The sequence below is a fragment of the Bos javanicus genome, chromosome 10 (assembly GCF_032452875.1).
Source record: "Bos javanicus breed banteng chromosome 10, ARS-OSU_banteng_1.0, whole genome shotgun sequence".
Classification (NCBI taxonomy): Eukaryota; Metazoa; Chordata; class Mammalia; order Artiodactyla; family Bovidae; genus Bos; species Bos javanicus.
Genome location: NC_083877.1, coordinates 83844952 through 83864471, shown reverse-complemented (window position 1 = coordinate 83864471; position 19520 = coordinate 83844952). Strand labels below are relative to the sequence as shown.

Genomic DNA, 19520 nt, shown 5'->3' with positions numbered 1-19520 from the left:
GCTTCTCCGTCCATGGGATTCTCCAGGCAAGAACACTGGAGTGGGTTGCCATTTCCTTCTCCAATGCATGAAAGTGGAAAGTGAAAGTGAAGTCACTCAGTTGTGTCCAACTCTTAGCAACCCAATGGGCTGCAGCCTACCAGGCTCCTCCATCCATGGGATTTTCCAGGCAACAGTACTGGAGTGGGGTGCCATTGCCTTCTCCCTCTCCTATCTTTAGGGAAGATTAAATTGTTGGTATTTAAAGGGAAGATCAGGGAATCTTTTTGTTTTGGCAGTACCATGTGGCATGCAGGATCTTAGTTCCCTGGCCAGGGATCAAACCTGTGCCCCCTGCATTGAGAGCGCAGACTTTTAACCACTGGACTGCCAGGGAAGTCCTGGGCAGGCAATATTTTTGATTAGAGTGAAAGTATTCAAATTCCAGTAGTGCACAGATTTAAAACTGAGTTCTGTGTGTTTCAACATGGTCTTTTTTTTTTAAAGAATATTTTCTGTTCTGGATGTTTTCCAAACAGTCTATAAAATGCTGTGGGAGCCATTCACCTAGAGACGTCACATCAGTGATTTAAGATTTAGGAGGGACTAGGGGAGAGAAGGTTCAGGAAGGCTCTGGAGATTTGGGGCCCATCTCATGCTGGGTTACCAGAAACGTCCTCGCTAATTGGACCTCGTCCTGTCAGGACACATCAGACAGGGCCTGGTGGGGGTGGGATGGTCTGGGTGTGCAGGTGTTACTGCTGTGGGTCCTGGGAGTGCTTTGTTACTCTGGGGAACGAGCCGGCCAGCAGTCATGTGGACTGAGGTCAGGAGACTTTGCTGAGCTGGGTTCTCCAGGCGCCCAGGAGCCAGGACTGAAGTCTGGACTATTTTGGGCTGTGTGGTGGCAGAGCTGGTGTGCGTGTGTGTGCGTGTGTGTGTGTGTGTGCATCATTATGAGTCTATATCCTCCAAAAATCACTCCCAAGACTAAAAATGTGTGGTTTTTCTGCCATCGCCTTCCAAAAAGAAAACAAGTCTTTAGTCTTTGAATTGTGTTAATGGGGAATATTAGGTCCCACTGCAGGAAGGCTTTCTCCTTTTTTGTTGCCACTTGGTCCCTCCGCCCTCCTCTTGAGTTTCCTTGAGACTCTCTGGAGCATGGACACGGAGGGTCCGAGCCTGCGGGTGGGTTTGTTGAAATGCTGGTGTGTGCCCCAGGATGAGCACACAGCTCCCTGCTGGCTCTGCAGAAAGGAGCGGTGGGGGCATGTCATTCCAGGCAGCCTGGAGCCCTCCACTCCCTTCCCTGGCCTATACCTCCACTCCACCTGACTCCCTTCTGCCCCTGGGTGGCTGGTGACTCTGGACTGCCTCCCCAGACTGGGTTTGATTCTGTGACCTTCTAGCCGAGTTAAGGGGCTGGCCTGTGAGGTCTCCTGGACTGGTGGGAAATTAAAGTCTGAGGATATGGACTGATAAGTACTTTGATCTCCCTCCTCGGCCACTTAGTAGCTTTGTGGCTTTGGTTAAGTTCCCTGTCCTCTTTGAGCTGCAACCTCCTTATCTGTTGGTTTCAGGGAGGATGTCCATACCTGCCACACTTAAGGATTACACGTGTGATCGCTGAGGCTGGGGGGCCACCAGCTTTGTGTGAGTTACCGGCGCACCATCCGAGGGGTCCCCAGCAGGCTGCCACCAAGGAGCCTCAGTCCAGCAAAGGACACCCCTGCCCTGGATGCGATCACCTGTGCTTTCCCATTCCAGTCCTGGGCAGAGGCTGTGGTCCCTGCCCTCTCCCCCTCCGCGGTTGGCAAAGGGCAGAGTCTGCCAGGAAAACCTTCAGCCAGCAAGTCACCATTTATTTATAGGTCTTGGAGGGAGACAGCCCCAAGGCTGTGGGGAAGGGCCTGGTGGAGGCAGCTGCAGGGAGCAGGGGCAGCCAAGGGGGCAGTGACTGCAGTGGGGGGTCTGGAGGAGGTGCAGAGGCTGGGTGGAGTTTGCGTGTTGGAGACTCGGGGTTCCAGCGGAAAGCTGCTGCTTCACCCGGAGATGGCTATTTATTAAAGTGTGGACAGGGGAAAGTACAAGGAGATGGCAGCACCCCAGGATGAGGTCAAGGGGAGAGGGGACAGTCCCTGGGATGGCAGAGGGTGGCTGTGTGTGGAGAGGCTGCCCGACAGGAGCTGGGACCTTTAGTAGAAGCTGCAGCCACCCAACAGTGACCCAGCGAGGAGGTGGCTGAGGGTATTCAGACCCCATCTCACTCTTTTCCTTCTCTCTGATCTGCCCCTGGCACCTGTGGCTGGCCCAGGCCACCAGAGGCAGAGGGGAGGGAGCAAGTGGCTGACCGTGCAGGACTCCTGGGGGGACTTGGCAGGGAGAAGCATGGCAGAGGGAGAACCGGGAAGGGCCAATGGAGGAGATTCAGGGAGGCAGACAGGATGGGGGCTGAACTCAGTGTACTTCTGTGTGGTCTCGGGGGAGTGTGTAAGCTCTCCAAGCCTCAGTTTCCTCATCTGTAAAATGGGAAAGGTAAAGACAGTCTCTGCCGCATTGGGGTACAATGAAATACTAAGTACTCAGCAAGGTTCCTTGTGTACTGTAAATGAAGATCAGACAGATCAGCTGGGTTCACATGAAAGTGTCCAGCTGAGCAGCTGCCATGTATTGTGTAAGGCCTAGAGGGTATCATTTGTCCAGTGCCCACATGATACTTAGTGCCTCCTCTGCCAGGTACCCAGCCTTAGGCACTGGGAATACAGGGGTGAACAAGCCAGACCAGTCTTTCCTCCAAGGAGCTGACGTATCTAAGCGGGGGGAAGACAGCTAGTAAGTAAATATAAATAAAATACGTTTTAATAGTTGGCAAGGTGCTGAAAAGGCCATAAACCAGAGTGATGGGGGAAGAATGGGTGCTCTCTGAGGGGGTGGGCTGAGCAGAGCGGGAGGAGCAGAAGCAGCCAGCCCTGTAACGACCAGAGGGTGCCTGTAGAGGGGGCTGCAGGCCCCCAGCCAGGCGAGGGATGGCGTCTCGAGGCAGACAGGCTGCGGGGAGCTGGGCACTGGTTGGATCATGGCGTCACCATCTAGGGTGAGGGGGAGGACTGGCGTCTACACATGCGCAGTGACCATTAGCTGGTTTTCTTAGTATTTAATACATATTATTATTTTAGAAAAGGGTGGTGTAAGTAGGTTCAGTTCAGTTCAGTCACTCAGTCGTGTCCGACTTTGCGACCCCATGGACTGCAGCACGCCAGGCCTCCCTGTCCTTCACCAACTCCTGGGCCTTACTCAAACTCGTACCCATTGAGTCGGTGATGCCATTCAACCATCTCTTCCTCTGTCGTCCCCTTCTCCTTCTGCCCTCAATCTTTCCCAGCATCAGGGTCTTTTCCAATGAGTCAGTTCTTCGCATCAGGTGGCCAAAGTATTGGAGCTTCAGCTTCAGCATCAGTCTTTCCAATGAATATTCAGGACTGCTTTCCTTTAGGATTGACTGGTTGGATCTCCTTGCAGTCCAGTGGGTACAATGTAAAATGTTCCCATGGATTAGCAAATGTTTACTATCAAGGCAGCGTTAGTGGAGTGTTTGAAGAGCACAGTTCTGAGACAGACTTGCCTGCTTGCACCCTGGCTCGGCTAGGTTAGAACATCACACTCTCACTCTGTGGCCGGGGGTTCAATCCCTGGTTGGGGAACTAGGATCCCACAAGCTGAGGCCAAAGGGGAAAAAAGAGACCCTAGCCCCTCAAGGCAGTGTATGATGGTTACTGCATGAATAGCCAGACCATTACTGGAGGAGGTGTCATCGGAGGGCTGGGGGGCGGGGTGGGGGGGTGGACAAGAAGGCTTTAAGGAGAGGTGGGAAGATAACAACAACAACAAAAATTTCTTTTTAAAAAATGCTGTCCAGATCTGATGGCATCAGTCAGGTGAAGACAAAAATAGTCCACTTGGTCTGCCCCAGAGCACTGCTCTTGCTTTTCCTGTGCAGCCCTTTGCCAGCTTCCCCAGGCCCTGCCTCAACCTCCCTCTCACGTCTATCAATAGGGCCCAGCTCACTGCTACCCCCCCACCCCCACCCCCGCTCCCCCTCCTCCACCCTGACACACACAACCTCCTTCAACCTGCTGGACGCTGTGAGACTCTTCTACTTTCAACTTCCCTCAGGCCAGAGAGAGAAGGAAAGGTTAGAGGTCAGAGGACAGGAGCTGGGAAGCTGGGAGGGCCAGGGTGGAGGTGGAGGGCAGTGTGGGTGGAATTAGCCAGAACCCTATGTTGTCTGGCAACTGGCAGATTCTTCTGGTAAGATAAGTGGAACCCTCTGCAAGGTAATTATTAGAGAGCATAAATTCCCCAGATAACCTGTCCTCAGAAGAGATATTGATGGCCCTGGGGCAGGCCTGCGCTGCAGGCTGCTCCCTCTGCGATATTGACTCCTGTCCCACCTCCTCCTCCCTCTCCTCTTTCTCCTTCATTCAGTTCAGTTCAGTTCAGTCGCTCAGTCGTGTCCGACTCTTTGCGACCCCATGAACCACAGCACGCCAGGCCTCCCTGTCCATCACCAACTCCTGGAGTTCACTCAAACTCATGTCCATTGAGTTGGTGATGTCATCCAACCATCTCATCATGCTCTGTCATCCCCTTCTCCTCCCGCCCTCAGTCTTTCCCAGCATCAGGGTCTTTTCCAATGAGTCGGCTCTTCGCATCAGGTGGCCAGAGTATTAGAGCTTCAGCTTCAGCATCAGTCCCTCCAGTGAATATTCAGGACCTCCTCCTTTGTTACCTTTCCTCTAATCAGCTGCCCTGCCCGTCCCTCCTCCCTGCAGACCTCAGCCTCTGGTCCATGTTGGCTCTTCTGGAACTTTCTTTTTGCCTGCCTCTCAGCTCTCTTAATGGCGGAGTTCCTGGAAGACCTGGCTTCAGCAGGGTTGGTGGAGGAGGGGCAGCCCCGTGAGGAGGAGTTTCTAAGATGGGAAGGAGGCTCTAGCTTCACTTGGGTCAGGGTACCCAGAATGAGTCAGGGTCAGGCTCTGTGAAGGGCCAGGACTGGACCTGATCCTGGGGATTGCAGCTCAGGTCTTAGCAGGGTAGGCAGGTTGTAGATACCCGTTGGCACATCTCTGCTCTTACAGTACTTTCTGAAGCCCTCTCTTCTCTCCAGGGCCTCCCAGGCTTTGGCTGATATTCTGTAAACATTTATGTAACAAATATAAGAAGAGGCAAAGGGCTGGGTAAGGGGCCGCCAGAGAAGCAGAGTCGCTGGGGGAGTCTCTCCTTTCTTGTCCCAAACAATTCGGTTCTAGTCCCAGACCTGCACCCCGACTCTTGACCAAACTGGACCTGTCTGGCTTAGAAGCCCACTTACTGCCATCACGGACAAGTTCTGAATGGGGGGACCTTATCGTTCTCTGACTCTACACAGCTTATCCATAGGGTGACCTGATCATCTGTCAGCAAGGCAAAGGCACTTTTGAGAGGGAAAGCAGGTATTAACTTTTACGCAAAGACCTCAGTGTGAACCAGGACTGTTCCATACAAACTGGGTCCTACTTCTTGAAGTTCTTTGCCTAAGATGATGCTGGTAAATAAAAGCCTCTCCAACTTTCTACAGTCCTGGTGGTGTTTTAGTATGACTTAGAGATTGGACAGGGGTGATGGGGGGTGGGTGGTGGTGCTGCCTGGCTGGCCTGCCTTATCCCTAATTTGGCTCTGCCTGTTGTCCATCCTTTACAATATGTGAGGGTGAGTCTCTTCCATTTTACAGACAGGACCTGGGGGCCCAGCCAGGCTGAGAGACTTGCCTACCCCCAGGGCCTAAGTTCCATCTCTGACCTGGAACCGAGGTTCCAGCCTTGATTCCACCTCAGGCATCAGGGGCCAAGTCCCATCCCTCTCTGTTCCACGGGATGGACCATCCTCATCAAAACGGCCAAGAGCTGGGATGCTTCTGTCAGCCTTGTACTGATCCTGATCACTTTCTGGAGAGGACAGAGATGATGAGTGAGGCAGGGAGGCACGAGAGGCAGAAGAGGCATGAGTGAGAGTATCTGCTGTGCCTGGTTGTTCCTGCAATTTTATTTGGAGTGATGGAGAACGAGTGAGTTTTGACGCCTCCTCCTTGACAGAGAGCACCCCAGGTAGGGGCACTGCTCCCGATCCCTCTGCTGTCTCAGCAGCAGCCTTTAGCTCACCAGGAGGAAATGAGGTCTGTGCAACAGTACGAAGCATCATTTTGCCCTTCGACTCAGAGTGCTTCATAAGTGAAAAAGGGCTTTTGAGGGAGGCTTGGAAAAAAAAGTTTTCAGCGATGAGGTTTGCTCACTGTGGTTAACGATAATTATTAAATAGGTAGGGTGAGCTAGTGCTTGTTTTCCTTATTATTAACTGTATTTATGGGTTTTTATTAAGTTGTGCCCAGCTGAGATAATTGTAAAACTATCTGCTTAAGACTCTTAGGGTTCCCATTCTATTTTCTTTCATTTCAAAGATGGAGTCTTTTCGTTACTCAAGGCTCATGCTATAAACCAGGAGTCAGCACACTTCTTCTGTAAAGATCCAGAGGGTAATTGTTTCAGGCTTTGCAGGCTGTGTGGTCTCCACTGGAACCCCTCAGTTCTACGACTACAGTGTGAAAGTGGCCACAGACAATGCATGACCGAATGGGTGTGACTGTCTTCCAATAAAACTTTATTTATAGAAATTCATGGTGGGCCAGATTTGGCCCAGGGACTATAGTTTTCAGGGCCCTGCTGTAAACAGAGGAGAAATTCCTAAACTAGGAGCCTGAAGACTGAGGATCGAATCTCAGCCCTGCTGTTGTGTGACTGGAGGAAGTCACCTCACTTCTCTGGTGGTTGATTTTCCTTGCAATAGAACAAAGGCATCAGACCAGATGATCTCTAACACTCTGAGTATTAAATCCGATCTAGCCTATGATAACCTGGCATCTTTCTTTTCCTCCCTGCAGTGGATGTTCAGAACCACAGGGCCTCTCAGAGGCCATAACCACCTGTCTACCTTTGGGATGCATTTGGTTTCTAAACCACACAGTGGTGGTGATGGTGGTTTAGTTGCTAAGTCATGTCTGACTCTTGTGACCCCATTGTAGGGGGCGGGGGAGCTACACTCTTGTGTAGCCCACCAGGCTCCTCTGTCCATGGGATTTCCCAGGCAAGAACACTGGAGTGGGTTGCTATTTCCTTCTCCAGGGGATCTTCCTGACCTAGGGACTGAATGCAAGTCTCCTGCATTGCAGTCAGATTCTCCACTACCGCACCACCCAAGAAGACCACATATGTAATATTTTGTATTTCTCTGATGGCATCTTCTCAGGCAACCCCATCATAAACCTACTTCTTTAAAAAAAATCATTTATTTTTGGCCGTTCTGGGTCTTTGTTGCTGCGAGGGCTTTTCTCTGGTTGTTGTGATTGGGCTTCTCACTGCGGTGCTTTCTCTTGTTGTGGAGCATGGGCCTCTCGGGGGCTTGGGCTTTGGTAATTGAGGCGTGTGGGTTTAGTTGCCCCATGGCATGTGGGATCTTCCTGACTCAGGAAGATGGCTCAAACCCACGTCTCCTGCAGATTCCTCACCACTGAGCCACCAGGAAAGCCCCCGCCTTACTTCTGGAGTTACTGAGGGTGACTCTGTTACAGGAGAGTACCTCTGGACTATGTGCAGAGGCTCCCAAGGAGAAACAACTGAGATTACCCAGCAAACTGGTGATGATGCTAGAGAAACCAGATGCCTCCAAAAAGGAAGTGTTGCTCAAGTCATTCTAGTTCTGGAGGCTCTACTCTCTGCGAAGCGGTAGCGGTGTCCCCATTGGCGCCGATAGCGTAGTGGCCAAGAATGGGGTTTTCTGCACTGAAATTGCCTGGGCTTCTGTCTTCACAGCGCCACTTAAAACCCTAGGCACATCACTTAAAACTCTCTGTGCCTCAGTTTTCTAACCTGTGGAATAAGAGGAAATATTAAGATGGGGTTGTTGTGAGGATGAAATGAGATTATGCGTGTGAAGTGCTTGGAACAGTGCCTGGCATACATAGTGAGTGCCCAGTAAATGGAAACCTTCCCCCTGTTATTTCCATGATCATTATCATGTTGTCATTCCTCTGTAAATATGTAGAGGGTGTCTCTTCCTCATTTTTATTTTTTTCATTTAAAATTTTTATTTTATTTTTTGAAGGATATCTTAGAAGCTCAGAGTTTTTATTTTTATTTTTTGGCCATACTGTGTGTGGCATGCAGGATCTTAGTTCTCTGACTAGGAACCAAACCAATTGCCCTCTGCAGTGGAAGCTTGGATTCTTTTTTTTTTTTCCCCCGCTCTGAGGCATTTTATTTGTATGTATTACATCCCTAGAAAAAGAATCCAAGGATTTTCCCTCCTGTATGTTTTCGTCTTGCTTCTTCATGGTCCATGATGCCAGCTGAGGTTGTCAGTACAATGAAACCAAACTGATGGGATGGGTGCAGGTTATTCTGCCATTTTTCTAGATCTTTGAGTTGCACGTCAAATCTAGGGCTGATCACTCCACACTTATTTAGCCTGCCTGTGAGGTTCACAACAATTTTCCCAGCCCTGTGATCATCAATGATTTCAAATTCGCCAATGTAACCATGCTTCATCATCACTGTTAGAAACCTGACGATGACTTTGGAGCACGGCCTAATAAGGACCTGGTGTTTGCCTCTCTTTTCGGCATTGTTGATACTCTTGAGAGCATCAGCCAGGACATTCATGCGCACCATTCTGGCAGCATGGAAAGATGGCGGAAAGAGTGGAAGCTTGGATTCTTAACCACTGGACTGCCATGGGAGTCCCTCATTCTCATTTTTATACCAGAGTCATCTTCAACTTTTGGGTTATGGATGTGGCCTGAATGCTTTTCTCCCGTCCTATATGTTAAGTGACTCTTGATGAGGTAGAAAGACTGAGGGAAGAAAATGGGGAAAGGCATGGGAGGAGAGGAAGGGAGGGGAAAAGGAATGAAGGAAGGAAGGGAGGTAGCGAGGAGGGAAGGAAGGGAGAGGACTTGGGAAAATAGGTCCATGAGGAAAGGAGAATCAGGTTCTAAACACATTCATGTTTCCTGATTCTTGTAGGGATGGGAAGAAAAACAGACCTCCTTCAAGCAGGATGGAGGTTTTGATGTCCTTTGTCATTATCCTGGGATGTAGAGGTCATGAGGTATTTAGGTATTTCTAGAGTGCACTCACCTTTCAGTTTGGTTTTGAGTTTTCAAGATATTTCTACCTCTTCCACCAGAGAATTTAAATTTCAGGACAGGCTGGTCATATTAGCCTGGCTTCGTTCTGTCCTTATTAAAAGGTTTACAGCTTTGTGCCTCCAAAAACAGCAGACCTGAGACAGTTTTCCCAGGGGGCTGCCAAGAGAAATTGGGGTGACTCTCAACCTTGCAGCAGGTTAAATGAGACTCAGTTCTCCTTTGTTCGGCTTGACGTCCCTTAGAAGGACAGCCCAGAGATCACTCAGTCTGCAGGGCGTTTGCTTCTGCAGGCTGATTTTAACCAACTCTGACAGGAAGGCAGAGGCCCCCAAGCGGGGTCAGGACCACAAATCCCATCCCAGCAGGTGCATGATGGGGAGACAGCGCCCTCCAGATGACCTTCAGGTTCCCATTGATTTCCCGTCCAGTGGTGCTTCCCCACCCCCATGCTGATCCTGCTCCGGCCACCACCCGTGGGCTCTGGGCTCTGGACGAGGACATGGATCTGCTCTGTAAGAAAGAACATGCAGAGGAGGTTAATTCAGAGAGAGTCCCTTTCAGGGAACTGGAGCAAATTACTCTGGAGACCATGTTCTGGCCACTGCTGCTTTACAGTGCTGATATCAGTCCTGGAATGTCCTTTTTCGGGCGTAGAAAGGAGTGGCTGATGGCATGAATGGCAGGGTTTATCCGCTTGGCCCCACTTCTCTTCAGGCTTTGGGTTGTGTAGGTGGCATTGTGGGGTCATGAGCAGGATTTGGGCGTGGATAGTAGACTCCCCCACTGTCTAACCTGCTGAGTCTATTGGGAAGATCACAAGTGAGAAGATGCTGGTGGGATTCTTGCATTGCTGGGAGCCTCTCCCTAGCACTGACCTTCTTGTCCCCCAGAAGGCTGGGCTTCCACACCCTGCAAACTCTCTGCTGCAGGTTGGCCTGGATCTTTCTGTATTTGTTCAGCATTATCTGATGAGCATTTCCTATGTGCCAACCCTGTGTAATGTGTAGGGGATCCAGCTGTAGGCAGTGAGATAAAGACCTTGCTCATCCAGGGTTCACAGTTTTGTTATGTGGCAATGATCAGCAGGCCAAGAGAAAACAGAAAGACTTTTTTTGAGAGTGATAGATAGTTTGAAAAAAAAAAAAAAAGAATATGAGATAGTAAGGGTTAGCACAAGAGGAGAGTAGGTTGGGCTACCCTAGATTAAATAAAAGAGAAGCCAGCCACGAGATCTGGGAGAATCATATACCAGAAACAGGAAAAAGCATGTGCAAAGGTCCTGAGGTGAGGTGATTTTGGTTTATTAGAGGGACAGAAGAAGTGCAGGGACGAGGGGGCAGGAGACAAGATGAAGGAGGAAAGTTGGGCACAGCCCCATAGCCACAGGAAGTTGTTCACATTATATTCTAAGTGCACTGAGGCCATTGGAGGGATTTAAGGAGGAGAATGTCACGATCAGATTTCATTTTAAAAAGATCACTTGGTCTGCTGCACTGAGAACTGACTACAGAGCACGTGTTCTTTGTGGCTGTATTTTAAATGCCAGACGAATATTCCTTTTACTGGGGAGGGCAGCGCTGAGGCTCTTCTACTCCAGCGGGAAAGATGGGGTCTGAGGACGTATTTGCCCAAGACTTGACTCTAATCCATGGTCGGCTTCTCTTGGCAATCACACTCGGGAGACAGCATGCTGGTGCCCAGCACACAGCTGGGGTTTCAGAGAGGACTCAGTCTATGAACCAGAGAAACTAAAGATACTTGCTTAATCAATGAATGAGGATGTGATGGGTGTGTGTTTTCTAAGTATGCTTCACCCTAAATAAAGCATCCCCCTCCCCCACTTTTGAAAGTTGGTTGCATTCTACACATTCTTTAGGCTCCAGAGGAGAGATTTATTTTGTCACGTCTGGATGCCATTTGAAAGGCAAACCTTGGACACCAGAAAAGCAGCGGTCTTCTTCCTCCCCAGAGCATCCTCCTCTTCCGACTCCCCGCCCCCACCCTCCCATTATTTACTGGAAGGAATCACTCTGTTTTCCTCCTGCCTCCAGTCTCCTGTCCTTGGCAGCCCCTTGACTTCCACCCTGAGTTGTGTATGTCATCAGAACACCCAGTGGCAGCTCAGAAATCATGGCCAGGTTCAATATAAATTCCGTCTTGCTTAGGCAGCTTTGCATAATAAGTCCCTGAAAAGTCTTCACCAGAGTAGATGCCGGAAAAGCGATTTATTGGGTCTAGCAGGCCTGAACGTCAAGACTGAGTGGCGTTTTAGGCCATGATGGGCGTTTTAGGGTTCAGATTCTTCGTCTGATTTGGCTTTTGTAAGGCGATACCCTCAGCCCCCAGACGCCTTTCCTGTGATGTTAGGAAGGTCAGGGTCACCTCCAGAGGGACCACTCTAAGGAAGTCAGAATCTCTGTACAATTGCCTCAACCAGGTCTCGTGGGTGCTCTGTGCGAGATGAGGACTTCTGTGGGACTCGTCGGCTGCAGTTGAGTGCTGCCAGGTTAATCCATGCCTGTTGCCTGAAAACATCTCTCACAGGAACAAAACAAGCTGAGTTAAAGTCAGTTAACCAGGGTTTCGCACTCTGCTATTAAAACATGGCTGAAGGGTATCACAGGGCTCCCTTATTCGTGCCCTTGCTTTGCAGGTTAGGGAAGCTGTACTTCAATCCGCGAGTCTTGGGACCTCCCCTGGTGGTCCAGTGGTTAAGAATCTGCCTTGCAAGGTAGGGAACTCGAGTTCGATCTCTGGTCAGGGAACTAAGATCCCACGTGCTGTGGAGCAACTAAGCTCGTGCACCGCAACTGGAGAGTCCGTGGGCCTCCAACAGAAATCCTGCGTGCCGCACTAAGACCCAATGCAGCCAAATAAATACATAATTAAAAACCAAACAGAAACAGTATAAATGTACTTAAAGAAAACCCAAAACTCGATTTTCATTGTTCTCTGAATCGCTGGGGGATCTGTCAAATATCCAGATGTCTGGATTACGTGCATGCTCTGGCATCAACATTTCACACTGCCACCCACCCTCCCGCCTGTGTTGATTCTGACACAGAACCAAAGATTGAGAACCACTGCCCTAGATCATTCTTCTGGAAGGCGAGGTGATGGCGTTCTTGATAAGCACAGAAGGGGTGTTTCCCGCATCACCAGAGCAAGTCTTCCTGGGGGTGGTCTGATGACAGCACAGCACGGCATTCAGCGAGCTACTCAGGGAGTTCAGAGAAGAGGAGGGTTAGTTCTGCATCTTGGTGTGAATGCTGTAGATGGAGAAATACAATCTCAAGAGCTGAAGTGGCCTTTTTAAAGAGGATGAAGAGAATTCAGTAGGATTTGAACTTACAGGATCTCTGTTTTCAGATGCCTAATCCTGTGCCCTGGAGAAGCCACATAACTTCAGGCTCACCTCATTTTCATATGGAGAAAGAGGGCCCCCTCGCATCCCTCAGCTGTGATACTTCATGAGCTTGCTAAGGATGGCATGACGCTTCCATCAAGCAATCCATAGTTATCACAAGCTTCTACACTCTCAGCACAGTGCTTGGTGGGGGGTAGCACCGAAGTATAGACCTCTTAGTCCCTGTCTTCAAGATGGGTGGGGAGAAAGAAGGACAGTGGTAGAGACTGGCCAAACATGAATGAGACAATTAAGGAGCCGAGAGAGGCAGAGAGCAAGAACCGCTGGCTGGAATAACTGGGGAAGCTTCCTGGAAGACACAGGACTTCAGCTAGCCCTTGAATAGGGTGAGATCAGCCAGGCCGAGGACAGGAGGCAAGAAAATTCCAGATAGGTGGGGAGGGAGGGTTCTGAGTAAAGTATTTTGTTGGAGTCCAGGGAAGGCCTGACCTGACCACCTGACCTGCCTCTTGAGAAATCTGTATGCAGGTCAGGAAGCAGCAGTTAGAACTGGACATGGAACAACAGACTGGTTCCAAATAGGAAAAGGAGTATGTCAAGGCTATATACTGTCACCATGCTTATTTAACTTACATGCAGAGTATATCATGAGAAATTCTGGGCTGGATGAAGCACAAGCTGGAATCAAGATTGCTGGGAGAAATATCAACCTCAGATATGCAGATGATGCCACCCTTATAGCAGAAAGTGAAGAAGAACTAAAGAGCCTGTTGATGAAAGTGAAAGAGGAGAGTGAAAAAGTTGGCTTAAAACTCAACATTCAGAAAATGAAGATCATGGCATCTGGTCCCATCACTTCACGGCAAATAGAGAAACAGTGAAAACAGTGTCAGACTTTATTTTTGGGGCTCCAAAATCACTATAGATGGTGACTGCAGCCATGAAATTAAAAGATGCTTAGTTATTGGAAGGAAGTAAGGAAAGTTATGACCAGCATATTAAAAAGCAGAGACATTACTTTGCCAACAAAGGTCCATCTAGTCAAGGCTATGGTGTTTCCAGTCATGTGTAGGATGTGAGAGTTGGACTATAAATAAAGCTGAGTGCTGAAGAATTGATGCTTTTGAACTGTGGTGTTGGAGAAGACTCTTGAGAGTCCCTTGGACTGCAAGGAGATCCAACCAGTCCATCCTAAAGGAAATCAGTCCTAAATATTCATTGGAAGGACTGATGTTGAAGCTGAAACTCCAATACTTTGGCCACCTGATGCGAAGAACTGACTCATTTGAAAAGACCCTGATGCTGGGAGAGATTGAAGGTGGGAGGAGAAGGGGACGACAGAGGATGAGATGGTTGGATGGCATCACTAACTCAATGGACATGGGTTTGGGTGGACTCTGGGAGTTGGTGATGGACAGGGAGGCCTGGCATGCTGCGGTTCATGGGGTCGCAAAGAGTCAGACACGACTGAGTGACTGAAGTGAACTGAGGGAAGGCCTGTCTGCTTCATATACACAGGAAGGTCAGATAAGGATTTATTCATTCACCCGTTCACTCATTCCTCCGTCATCAACCCAACACAGCAAGCTCTGTGCTGGGCTTGGGGACAGAGCCAGGTGTGGTGTCTGCCCTGGGGCAGGCTTTGATCCCTGTGATCCTTGTGCGGTCTACTCTGCTCTCCTTGATGCTGGAGGCTGGCTTCGCCACCCCACTGCCAGATGTCTTGGGATGGAGGTTTGGCTGGGTGCCTGCCAGCCTCAGAGACGCCGCGGTGTGACTGTTGTGTGCGTGTATGTCACGTGGAGGGCAGTCAGCCGGCTCAGGCAGAGGCCTGAGTGGCAGGGAACACTGCTCTTGGATGGAAGGATCAGGAATCACCATTGGTTACCTCTGAGTTAGAGGTTCTATCTCATCTATTAATAATCATTTCAGACCTGAAGTAGGAGCTTATTGTGGGAAGGAGAATTTAGGCTCAGGGAGGGTAAGTAACTTACCCCAGGGCTGTGAAGCCAGTGGGCCGTGGAGCTGGACTCAGCCCTGCCTGATTCCAAGTCTCTGATCTACCCCAATATCAAGACTCTCCAAGGGCCTTGAAGCTCAGTGGAGCAACTTAGGACCTTTGGGCGCCAACGTGGCTTCTGTACTGAGTACAAAACTGAAGACTGAGAATGAGGGAGATTTCTTTTTGTCAGCTGGGGAGGAAAAGTGTTGGAGTGACTGCATTCAGTAGACTGCTGAAATAACCAGGGGGTCATGCTGAGGACTGAGTGAAAGTGCCTGCAGACATTGTTTTGATTTTTTAAGGTTGCCAGTAGACAGTTGTATAATCTCAATCACCAACCTATACTTTACTGCTATGATGGAAACATCTACCATAAATGAGTGATATATGAGTTGTTGAAAGCAATTCAACCAAGGAGTTTTGGGCACCTACTGTGTGCTGGGCTCCATGCCAGATGTTGGAAGTGAATCGGTGAAAAGGCCAGCTATGCAGGGCTCCGGGGAGTGCCATTCACACTGAAGTTTAATATGAAACGCACCCCCTTGTGTGGTTTAGTGCAAAAACTAAGTGGCTGTGTGTAGTGGCCCTGCTCTCATGGAGTTTATAGTCTAGTAGGGGAGACAAATATTAAACACTGAGTTGAGTTGAAAGTGACATTATTAATAGTATTATTATTTTTGTTGGAAGAAGACAGAATGAGGAGGAAGGGGACTGATTCTCTCTCTTACTCATTCTCTCTCTGTGTGAGTGTGTGCTCAGTTGTATCCAACTCTGTAGCCCTTCCTATTTTATTTATTTATTCTGAAATATTTATTTATTGCATTTGGCTGTGTTGGGTCTTAGTTGCAACATGTGGGATCTTTGTTGCGCTTTGCGGATTCTCTCTAGTTGTGGCACTCAGGCTCAGTACTCTTAGCTCGGGGGCTCGGTAGTTGTGGAGCACTGGCTTAGTTGCCCTGTGGCATGTGGGATCTTAGTTCCCTGACCGGGGAGGGAACCCACGTCCCCTCCATTGCAAAGTGAAAGTGAAAGTAAAAGTTAGTCAGTCGTGTCTGACTATGACTCCCATGGACTGTAGCCTGCCAAGCTTCTGGGTACAAGGGATTTCCCAGGCAAGAATACTGGAGTGGGTTGCCATTCCCTTCTCCAGGGCATCTTGCTGACCCAGGGATCGAACCCGGGTCTCCTGCCCTGCAGGCAGACGCTTTACCTTCTAGCCCCTTCCCAGAGCCTCCATTGCAAGGTGTATTCTTAACCACTGCACCACCAGGGAAGTCCTGAGTCTTTGTTTTATATAAGAAACTCTGTCTTAACTGGGGCTGCTATAGCAAAACGACCATGGAGTAGGTGGCTTAAACAACAGACATTTATTTCTCACAGCTCTGGAGGCAGCAAAGTCTGAGATCAGGGTGGCAGCATGGTCTAGGTGAGGTCTGGTGAGGGCCCTCTTTTCAGGCTGCAGATAATTGGTTTCTTGCTGTGTCTTCACATGGCAGAGACAGAGAGAGACACACACACACACACAGAGGGAGAGAGAGGAGAGAGAGGACAGAGAGAGACAGGAGGGTTGGGGGAGAGGAGAGATGGAGAGAGAGAGGAGAGAGGGGGAGGAGGGGAGAGAGAGGGGAGAGAGAGAGGACAGAGAGAGACAGGAGGGTTGGGGGAGAGGAGACATGGAGAGAGAGAGGAGAGAGAGAGAGAGGAGAGAGAGAGAGAGGAGAGAGAGAGAGAAAGAGGAGAGAGTGAGAGGAGAGAGGGGAGAGAGAGGGGTGGGGAGAGAGAGAGGAGGGAGCAGAGAGAGGGAGAGAGAGAGAGAGAGCAGAGAGAGACAGAGGGGGGGAGAGAGAGGTAAGAGAGGAGAGAGGGGAGAGAGGGGAGAGAGAGAGAGAGAGAGACAGAGAGGAGAGAGAGAGAGAGAGAGAGAGAGAGAGAGAGAGAGAGAGGAGAGAGAGAGAGAGAGAGAGAGATACAGAGAGGGGGAGAGAGAGACGAGAGAGAGGGGAGAGAGGAGAGAGAAGGGAGAGAGGAGAGAGAGGAGAGGAAGTGAGCGCTCTCGTGTCTCTTCTTATAAGGGCATGAATCCCATCGTGGGTGCTCTACTCTCATGACCTAATTACCTCCCCAAAGTCCCATCTCCAAATCCCATCCATTGTGGCATCAACACCTGAATTTCAGAGACAGGGGGACGTGGTTCAGTCCACAGCAAGCACTAAACTTGGTTTTCTTTCAAGGGAAGCTTTAGGAACAGTTAACTGTGAGGAAAACGAAGAGGCTCCCCCCAACACCTTGCCAAAGATTGTCCCCTGCTCGCTAGTTCTTACAAAACATGACACAAATGGGAGACGATTTCCACGCCACCGTCAGAGTGAAACACGTCTCAGTGCAAACAGGAGGAAGGCAGCAAGTTGGCAGAGCTGAGTTTTACTGGGTGTGTGTGCGGGGGGCGGCTGTGGATGTGTGGGCCGCTGAGTGAGCCTGCAGGAAAAGGCCAGGTGCCGGCGATCCTGCCACGGCCCGGGCTCCTCCTTATCTTGGCTTATCTCTGTTTCTGAGCACAAATAGCTGTGATGGGCCAAGGTCCTGATTTTTACAGCCAGAAGGGACCCGTGGCCATGGAGCAGGGAAGGAGAGAGGACAGGGGAGCTGCTGGAGACATGAAAGAATTCAGGGCTGGCCGCGAGCAAGGGCAGGGGAGAGCCAAGGACACCGGGCCTGGGAGAAGCAGGGCTGGGCTCTCTCAGGTCCCCACTGCCACCCCTCAAAGCCTGGAGACCGGGGAGGGAGCAAGGCTCCGGTCCAACGTGAGGACTTCGCTTTTGGACACAGGCGTGAGGTAGGGCCGGACACCCATCCCCGGGTCAGCACACGGGAACAGGGGGGCACCCTGAAGAGGGAGGGGGCCCCAGGGGTCTGGGTTGGAGGGTCGGAGCTGAGAGCCCATTCAGGACAGTGGACGTGGAATCTAAGAGCACACGTGGGGGACTTCCTGGTGGTCCAGTGGTTAAGACTCTGTGCTTTCGATGCAGGGGGCACAGATTCAATCCCTGGTGTGGGGTTGGGGCAGGGGCGCGGAGGACTAAGATCCCATCTACCCGTGAGGATGGCCAAAAAAAAAAGAGGGAGAGAGCAGGTGTGGTTTTCGAGAGAGGGAGGTGGAACCGTGAGGATGAGGAGCTGCTGTCTTAGAGGGGGTCTGGCAGGCTCTGCAAATCACACGTGGAGCCTCGTTGGCAGTCATTTTGGAGAAGTCTTATTTTTTCCACTCTGAATCCCCTTTGGCGCCTGGAATCCATTTCTCCACAGATATGCTCAAGGAGGGCACCTGGAAAGCTCTCAGAGGTAGGATGGCTCTCCCCCTCCAGAAGGGATGGCTCAGGATCCCACAGAGCCCCTCATGAAGGCCTGGAACTGCAGCCAGCTCTGCTCCAATCTTCAGGCCAGGGGGTTCCTGCTCTGGCTGGGGGCCCAGCAGTTTGTCCCCCTGCCTTCCCTGCGTCTGACTGAAGCCTTGAGTGGCCCAAAGTCAGTGTTGATGAGAATATCCTTCTCCTGTGCCTTGTGCCAGCTTCTTCGAGCCCAAGACATCTATCATCCGGGGGAAAGTCTAGCCCCTCGGTCTGGGGCAGACAGGTGATGGCTGAGGCTGGGCCATGCCTGACCCACCCCGGGGTGCGCCGGTCACCACTCCACAAAGTGAATCATTCACTGTCAGCCTTTCCCTGCTCCCTCTGCCCCTTGCGGCTTTCATGCAAATGTCACCCACCCCTGGGATCCTATCAAGTAGGATTTTTTTTTTCCTAAAAAGAAATGCTATATGGGTGGGGAAAGAGATAAATAAGGTGTCTGAGATTAACATATACATACAACTACATTTAAAAGAGGTAAACAACAAGGAGCTTCTGTATAGCACAGGGAGCTATACTCAGTATCTTCTAACAACCTATAATGGAAAAGAATCTGGAGAAGAATATATATAAATATATAACGTATATTTACGATATGTACATGTATCTGTATAACTGACTCACTTTGCTGTACACTTAAAACTAATACAACATTGTAAACAACATCGGAAATTGTGAGTGCTGAGTTGTTTCAGTTGCATCCGACTCTTACGCGACCTCATGGACTGTAACCCACCAGGCTCCTCTGCCATGGGATTCTCCAGGCAAGAATACTGGAGTAGGTTGCCATGGCCTCCTGCAGGGGATCTTCCCAACCCAGGGACTGAACCTGTGTCCTTTAGGTCTCCTGCATTGGCAGGTGGGTTCTTTACTAGTAGTGCCACCTGGGACTTCAGTAACAAAAAGAAATACCGTGCGGAAAAGGACATTTTCCCCTTCTCCTGTTTAACTTGCTTTTCACAGGTTAGGGAGAACTGGCCATTGATTTTCTTCTAGAGAACAGAGCAAGCCCTGTGCAGATTTGGCTAATTAACTTTTGGAGAAGTGCCGCTTGAATTTATCAAAGGGTGAAGTCTCTTTTCCCCTCCAGTGTCTTAAAAAAGGCTTTAAACTTTTGTTTCCGAATCTCTGCCAACGCCTGGCCTGTTTAAAAATGACTTCCCTGGAGACGATGGCAAAGGGTGATGGTTGTCATATTTTTGTAACTTCAATCTTCAATACAGTTGTTCCAGTCCTCAGAAAATCTCTTGTGTTTACATAAAAGAGGTATCATTCACACAAAGATTACATTTAAAAATACACATTCCCCCTCAGCATGCCTGTTACTAATAACATTGCATGTTATGAAAGTGGAAAGTATTTAAGATGAAATTAATTTTCACCCAGCGAGCCACTTTGTTTGACTTTTTCGTTCCATTCGGTGTGGGGCATGGACTTGGCCAAATGCACTTCTCATTGTCAGCAAGTTCACCTCCTTGTTTCTCTTTTTTGGGATTGACGCTGTTAGAAATGAGTTCCGGGCACATCGAG

General features: G+C 49.9%; 2 protein-coding genes across 7 annotated transcripts in view; one reads left to right on the top strand and one right to left on the bottom strand.

The window, feature by feature from the left end:
• The window catches only part of DPF3 (double PHD fingers 3), a 295203-nt gene that overhangs the window by 94419 nt on the left and 181264 nt on the right, over positions 1-19520 (top strand). For 2 of the 6 annotated variants that reach the window (XR_009738805.1, XM_061429341.1), the window contains exon 1: positions 16635-17419. The exons of 2 other annotated variants lie outside the window; for them this stretch is intronic. Coding sequence is in view for 3 of the 4 variants with exons in the window: in XM_061429341.1 (XP_061285325.1) it covers positions 17154-17419 (266 nt within the window). In the remaining variant the exon portion in view is untranslated. Of the gene's footprint in view, positions 1-16602; positions 17420-19520 lie in introns of those variants that run through there. 2 more of the 6 variants (XM_061429344.1, XM_061429340.1) reach the window with 2 other exon arrangements.
• LOC133254924 (small ribosomal subunit protein uS8-like) lies at positions 8319-8773 on the bottom strand. The gene has a single exon (XM_061429345.1). It carries the CDS (start codon positions 8736-8738, stop codon positions 8346-8348), a length of 393 nt encoding a protein of 130 aa, XP_061285329.1. The 5' UTR covers positions 8739-8773; the 3' UTR covers positions 8319-8345.

Coding starts and splice junctions, on each gene's coding strand:
- LOC133254924 (XM_061429345.1), bottom strand. CDS start 8,738: ATGGTGCGCATGAATGTCCTGGCTGATGCTCTCAAGAGTATCAACAAT.